We start from the raw sequence: 7,141 nt of genomic DNA, 5'->3' as shown, positions 1-7,141 counted from the left end.
TTTCTAACCTTTGCTTAGGATCGACTATCATGTCACAAAAGTAACAAGCAAATGTTTGCATTCTGCAAACTAGGCGTTCAGTGGTGATAAAAAGTTCATAGCTGACGTTTGACAAACTCCTGGGGTTTTCAAGGCAAGAAATGGGGGGAGGTGGTTTGCCATGTGGCCTTTCTCCGCCTGGACTGAGTGAGAGAGTTCGGAGACTGGCCCAGGGTCGCCCAGCAGGCTTCACATGGAGGAGTGGGGAAACAAACCCAGTTCTCCAGATTAAAGTCTGCTGCTCACATGGAGGAATTATTTATTTTATTTATTTATTTTATTAGGCTTTTATACCGCCCCGTCCCCGGAGGGCTCTGGGCGGTGTACAGCATATAGGGATACAATATAAAATAAGTAAACATTTAAAAGCAGCCAAGAATTATATAAAAATCTCAACAAAATAGAGTGGCGTCCAGCATTCCAATAATAAAAAGTCCCTCCCCCCCAAAGAGGGAGGCATGGCGAGTCTCGTTAGGTGACAGGTGGCCCAGATGTCAGGGGTCACAGAAAGGGGGCACTGTTAGCAGCCGGTTCCTCCAAAGGCCTGGTGGAACAGCTCCGTCTTACAGGCCCTGCAGAACTCCCCAAGGTCCCGCAGGGCCCGGACAGCTGGAGGAAGAGCGTTCCACCAGGCCGGGGCCAGAGCCGTAAAGGCCCTGGCCTGTGTGGAGGCCAGCCACATCACCGAAGGGCCAGGGACCACCAGTAGTTTGGCCTCCACCGATCGGAGAGGCCATACGGGAACATATGGGGTGATGCGGTCTCGAAGATACGATGGTCCCAGGCCGCGTAAGGCCTTAAAGGTCAACACCAACACCTTGAAGATGATCCTAGTTCTCCAGACTAGAGTCTGCTGTTCTTAACCACTACACTACACTGCTTCTCAGCGTGGAGTACAAAAGCAAATAAAAATGGAAGCCAGGAGAGAAAACTGGTTTTAGGGAAGGACCGAAAAAAATGAGGTTGGGAGTCTTCAGGTGGGGTGGGGTGGGATGCCACTAATACGTTCATGAGATGATTTTCCCTCCTAACCCCCAGATTTAAGGAAAAGGCTGGAGAAGGCAGGATTTGATCCACACATTCCGGACATCAAAACTGCAAGAGCTAAAGGCCCAAGGAGAAAAGAATCCACAACAAGCCCATTATAAGAAATAAGTGCTTTTATTGAGAGCTTTTATTCAGCAGAGTGTAAAATAGAACCTGTTTTCACAGCAGATCCCAGCAGCACGGCCAAAGATACACACGCGGAACATCAAGACTGGACTGTTTTCCCTACTCCAAATTCCCACAGGAAAAATTGCCTCTGTTCAGAGAAGCCAAACCCCGAGGAGTCGTGGGGAGCTTCGTGCCCAGCTGAAAATAATGGTAACAATTTATTATTATGTCCACATCACTCCCCGCCCTTTGCAATAGTCTCCTGTTCCCATGATAGCATGTCAAGGGTGGAGTGGCGATGGTAGACCCCCTCCCTCTCTTTGCATGATCAAGCACATTTCAGACATTCACAGATTTACACTAGATGTTTTTCACAGTTTATACAGATATGTATATATTTTTTTAAAAAAACTCCCACTGCTTATGAACATCATAACCGCAAAGGGAAAGCTGCCATCTTGAAGGACATCTCTGGTGAACGGTCAAACCGGCCCAGAAACCACCCCCTTCCTCAGGTACGTCGGGATTAGGCTGTGGCTGTTCAGCGGTGAGAGGAATGCACTTTGAACATGCTCTGAGGTCTCCAGTTTCTAATCACCTCATTATCTCAGGATGAGCCCTGATTCTGGGACCTGAGTTAAGATCCTGACACTCAGCAGTCCCTCTATAGGGAGCAGCAGTGGTGTAGGAGGTTAAGAGCTCATGTATCTAATCTGGAGGAACCGGGTTCGATTCCCAGCTCTGCCGCCTGAGCTGTGGAGGCTTATCTGGGGAATTCAGATTAGCCTGGGCACTCCCACACACACCAGCTGGGTGACCTTGGGCGAGTCACAGCTTCTCGGAGCTCTCTCAGCCCCACCCACCTCACAGGGTGTTTGTTGTGAGGGGGGAAGGGCAAGGAGATTGTCAGCCCCTTTGAGTCTCCTGCAGGAGAGAAAGGGGGGATAGAAATCCAAACTCTTCTTCTTCTATAGACTGGGGGTGGGGGTGTTGAAAACCAGGACCCCAACTAGCTCCAGGTTCTAATCTGGGGGGTGAAAAAGATGACCTTTCCAGTCTGAGTCACCCAATAGAAGACTCAAAGCTCTCAGAGGGGCAACCCAGGCAATGGGGATAAGCAGACGGAAGAGGCCTTTCCCATCCCAAGCAGGCAAGTGGAAGCAGAGAAGGCGGTCAACGGGGCGGTCGGAGTCTTCCGTTTCTTTAATGGCAGAGGGATCTCTGTGGACATCCGGATGGTCGGTCTCTGTGGCTGGGATCTAGCCTTGCCAGTCCTGGGAAAGAAAATATGGGCGTTTTTGGAAGCACAGACCTTATTTGACTTAAATGAGGGGAGAGTCCGTGGCTCAGAGGCAGCAGAGCAGCCGCTCAGTGAACCAAAAGTCCCATGTTCAAGCCCCAGTGTCTCCAGTTGGAAGGATCAGGATTTCCCTGGATTTAGCCAGGGAAAGAGAAGTCAAGAAGTCAAAGAGAAGTCAAGTACACGCTACAGGGGTCAGTGCTATCAGTCACAGACCAGGAAAGGGATTCTAAAATTATAACCCCTTCCAGGTGGCATTGCAGACAACAGAGGAGCTGAGGTGGTTTGCCATTGCTTGACTGCACAGCAACCGCAGCAACTTTGTCCTACCCACGCACTGGCCACAGCTGCCTGTGCTTAGTTCCTTGGCCCTGGTGAGCTCAGGGCTAGCTAGGCTAGTCAGGCAAACCCTCACTGGTTTAATTTTATTTATTGGTTCATTTAAAACACTTATTAGCTGCCTTTCTTACTTACGGAATTCAAGGCGGTTCACAACATAAAACAAAACACATAAAATACATAAAATGTTGGCTTTCTGCTCATCCTGATTTTTTCTCCCCCAACCCAAACTGTACTCATTACTTTTTGGGGTCCTGTTTTTCTCATATTTTAACAGGCTGCTGATTTTCAGATTCTCCCGCACTGCTTCAGGACAGAGACAGCAGCTGCTCACGTGCTCGGTTGTTTCCACACTTGGAGGGGGCGTTTTCATTATGCTGGTTAGATGTGGTGATGGGGAGGCCACACTGGGCTCTCTTTCCCAGCTGGGCCGCATTGGAAGCCCTCCTGCAGGTACAAACAAAGATCGCCTTCCCCACACCTACCTCAGACCCTCGGGCGCTTGGCTGCTGCCTCCTTCGATTCCTGGCATCTATTTTCCTCTTGAGTCCTGAAGCCCAGGCTGCATGTGGAGAGATACACAGTTCACGGCCCTTCTTGGTGATGAACCTGAGTCAGGATAAGGAAACAACGACTGTCACAACAATGGCCCTACACAGCAGTCGAACATCTGGCTGTGGGCATGGACTGTGCAGGCTTTCAGCTCTGCATTCCGACTAGCTTGTCAGTTGGAGAGAAGAACCAGTTTCTAGTCCCATTTGTGGGCAAATTGGCCTTCAGAAGTTGCAAGGGGACCCCTCACGAAGCCTGCAGAAGGCTTTGGGGTATCTGGAAAACTTTCTGCGTTTCCCAGCCATTTGCTCTCTGCCCCATTAAAGCCAGCTGTCCTCTTCCCGGTTCCCCAAGTGCCCCCCATCTTTCTCTTCCAAGGTTTCACTTCTGCAAGAGTCTGTAGCCACAGCCAAGCAACTCAACGTTTCTGCCAACATTGAGTAGAGTTTGTGGGCAATGCAATAGTTCCTGATAGAACTAATACGGTCTTGTGGACTGAGGCTGCAATACACAATTGGGAGATTCGGCAGGAGGCCGACGCTCACCATGGACAGCTCACTGTCTTTACTTCCTCAGGAGAATTATAGCCACCTGCCCCACAAGTTGTTGGTGGAGGCAATAAGGTCTACATAAGCATCAGCATTTTATTGTCATTGTGCACGCACAACGAACTTTGCAGCAGCATTCCTCGATGCACACAATTCCAGACTCATACCCCATCCTCCCTTTCCCCTTCCTCCACCCAGCCCTACACAGCCCCAAACACATCAACACGAAGCCGCGGAGTTCAGCATCGCCACAGCTCTAGAGTAGAAGCTGTCTCTCAGCCTCTTTGTCCTAGTTTTGATAGACCTGTATCGTCCGCCGGATGGTCACAGTTCAAAAAGAGAGTGTGCTGGATGAGACGGGTCTCTCGGAATATTTTGGGCTTTCTTTAGGCTTCGGGAATTATAGAGTTCTTCCAAGGAGGGGAGAGGGCAGCCGATAATCCTCTGTGCAGGAGTGATCGCCCTTTGGAGCGCCTTCCAGTGCATTTTAGTAAAGGAACAATTCTAACGAGCAAAAGTTAGCGAATCAAATAGCCTCCTTGGCTGATTTGGCAGGCTGCAAAACAGAATGTTGGCTTCCAACTTGCCAGCCGGACAGGATTCTGCCCTTTGGGGCCACTCCTGCAGAGTCCTCCACATCACTCGCCAGGGCAGAGGTCTGAATCAAGTAGATCTGGGAGGGTCCGAGGGGCAACATTTGCGGGCGAGGGGCAGGGAAGATCCACTTGGGAGCACGATAATGCCTGCAATTGGTATGCACGTGAAGTTTGGGTTATGTCTGGGACTGGCAGGTGTGAGGTGGGGCTTTGCCTTTCTCCCAGGTAAGGAGGATGAGAGGACGTGCACCGGAGCAAGGGGCAAACCGGTGAAGGAACAGGGGCAGCTTCAGGCCCACTGAGGCCCCTTCCACACATGCAGAATGATGCACTTTCAATCCACTTTCACAATTGTTTGCAAGAGGATTTGGCTATTCCACACAGTAAAATCCAGCTTCAAAGTGCATTGAAAGTGGACTGAAAGGGCATTATTCTGCCTGTGCGGAAGGGGCCTGTCAGGAAGAAGAATCTGGAGAGGTTTTAGAGAGAGCAAAGGGGTGCAGAAGGTTCACAACGCTGGGGGCATGAAGAGGATCCCATGATTCAGGCCCCCGTCCACCCTCCCTCCCTCCCTGCCGGGGTCTACTCACACAATAGCCTCCAGCTGGCATCCCATTGAGGGATCCTGGATGCGGTAATCGACCAGCTTGTCCTTCATTTTCTGAGAGAAACGCCAGGATGGAGGAGGAACTTTGAGGCAGCAGTCCTGGCTGGAGTCTGCGTTCCCTGCATCGGAAGAGAGAGGGGTCTTCAGGCGACTTCAAGGGCTCAGCTGCAAGCCCCCTGGGGCACGGGGGTCCGGCAGGAGGATTCCTCCAGCTACATGACCACTCTGCACAGGTAGACACGCTGCTCTCTTGCAACGAATATGGCCCAGGCTCGTGCGGCCCCTGAAAGGCAAATTGGGCTCCACTCGGCCGAGACTCCATCTAGAATAACATCTTGTTAGTCTTTAAGGTTCCCGCAGACTTCTGGGGACAGAATGGGCCCATGAGCCGCTATTTGGGGGTTTGTGGAGATCTGTGTTCAAATTACCGCTCGACTTTGAACACCGGGGGGGGGGGGGGGGCCTCAGGAACCTCCAGCTTCAGCCTCTCAGTCTCCTCATCTGCAAACTGGGTATAATTTTGGGCTCTGTACGCGGACGTGGCAGATTCCTGCAGGAGGATGGAACGAACCCAGAGCATAGTGCTGGGGACACAATTTAGCTTTCTGGGAATGTCAGCTCATTTAACCTCTCTTTCTCTCCCCCTGCCCCCCAAATGTCTATCCCTTACAGACAGGCATAGAAACTAACGTCTGCCTGCTCCCCCCCCCAAAAAAATCCCCCACCAGTCAAGGTTCTCCATTGGAGGACCCCTTTAAGGCTAAAGCACAGACCAAGGACCCCCCCCCCCCCCACCTCTCCCTTTATGGCTGTGAAGAGATGCCTGCAAGCTCATGGAGAAGGCTGCCTCGTGGGGCGGGAGCCCAAGGGTCTGCCCATTTGGTCCTGCACCCTGTTTCCTAAGGAGACCTGTCACAGGATGCCCAAAGGGACACCCCCCCCCCAAAGTGTGGGTGCTAAGGACAACAGCGCTTTCTCACAGACGCCCCCCCCCCTCCAAACCCTGTCAACCAGGGCCCTCCTGACTCCTGTATGAACCGGGAACCCTCCCCGCCCCCCGTGGCTACCATGCTAAGCAGCAGCCCACAGCCTTCCCCTCCCCCCGTCCTCTTTTGCGCCCATCTAAGCTGGTGGCCGCGAGTTCCACGTCTCCCACCCCGTCAGAGAAAATCAAAGGAACGCTGGTCCCGCTACGATCCTGACGGGTCCGGCTCTGCCCCCAAGGCTGCGCTCGCCAAGGACAGAGAGGCCGGCGGCCGGCGCAGTGGATCCGCGCAGCGCCCCAGCGCAGGCACGGCCCGCCGGGCGCCACCCACCCCCTCCTCCCGCCGGGACGGAGCGCCTACCTGGGCCGGCCAGGAGGGCCAGCAGGGCGGCGGCCAGGAGGGCCAGCAGGACGACGGTGGGGCGCGGAGCCATGAGTGCAGGGGCGGGCAGGCAGGCAGGCAGGCAGGGCGGCTGGGGGGCGCAGCGGGCGGCAGCCCCCTTTATAGCCCCCGGGGGGCGGCCTTTCGCTTTCCTGGCGCCGCCCTCGGCAGCCACTCGCCCCCGCCTGCCGCCCTCAAGACCCCCCCCCCGGCGGGCGGGGCTGCTGTCCTGTCCCGAGGCAGAGTCCCGGCCCTCGCTCGCCTCCTCCCGCCCCTGCGCCCCAGCCCTGCGCGTCCCGTCCCGCCTCCGTCCCGCCTTCGCTTCCCGGACCTGTGCGCATCCATCCGGTCAACCCAGCACCTCTGCCCAGGGGGTCGCCAGGGCCAGCCCCTGAAAAGCCACCCGGGACCCCCACGAAGGACTCACCAGGCCAACGCTGCCTAACTTGGAGAGGAGGAGGAGGGGGGAAGAAGAAGAAGAAGAAGAAGAAGAAGAAGAAGAAGAAGAAGAAGAAGAAGAAGGAGGAGGAGGAGGAGGAGGAGGAGGAGGAGGAGGAGGATTTCTATCCCCCTTTCTCTCCTATAAGGAGACTCAAAGGGGCTTACAAATTCCTTTCCCCCCCCCCCCCAACAAACAC

The 7,141-nt window shown here is 54.0% G+C and overlaps 1 protein-coding gene across 1 annotated transcript; it reads right to left on the bottom strand.

The window, feature by feature from the left end:
- Window positions 1–2,077: 2,077 nt before the first annotated feature.
- CCL21 (C-C motif chemokine ligand 21) lies at window positions 2,078–6,612 on the bottom strand. Its single transcript, XM_048504531.1, has 4 exons — window positions 6,483–6,612; window positions 5,120–5,255; window positions 3,319–3,442; window positions 2,078–2,468 (listed from the first exon to the last, which is right to left on the bottom strand). The coding sequence occupies exons 1-4, from the start codon at window positions 6,553–6,555 to the stop codon at window positions 2,454–2,456; spliced, it is 348 nt and encodes a 115-aa protein (XP_048360488.1). The 5' UTR covers window positions 6,556–6,612; the 3' UTR covers window positions 2,078–2,453.
- Window positions 6,613–7,141: the final 529 nt, after the last annotated feature.

The sequence above is a fragment of the Sphaerodactylus townsendi genome, linkage group LG07 (genome assembly GCF_021028975.2).
Source record: "Sphaerodactylus townsendi isolate TG3544 linkage group LG07, MPM_Stown_v2.3, whole genome shotgun sequence".
Lineage (NCBI taxonomy): Eukaryota > Metazoa > Chordata > Lepidosauria > Squamata > Sphaerodactylidae > Sphaerodactylus > Sphaerodactylus townsendi.
This window is presented reverse-complemented; position numbering and strand designations above follow the sequence as displayed.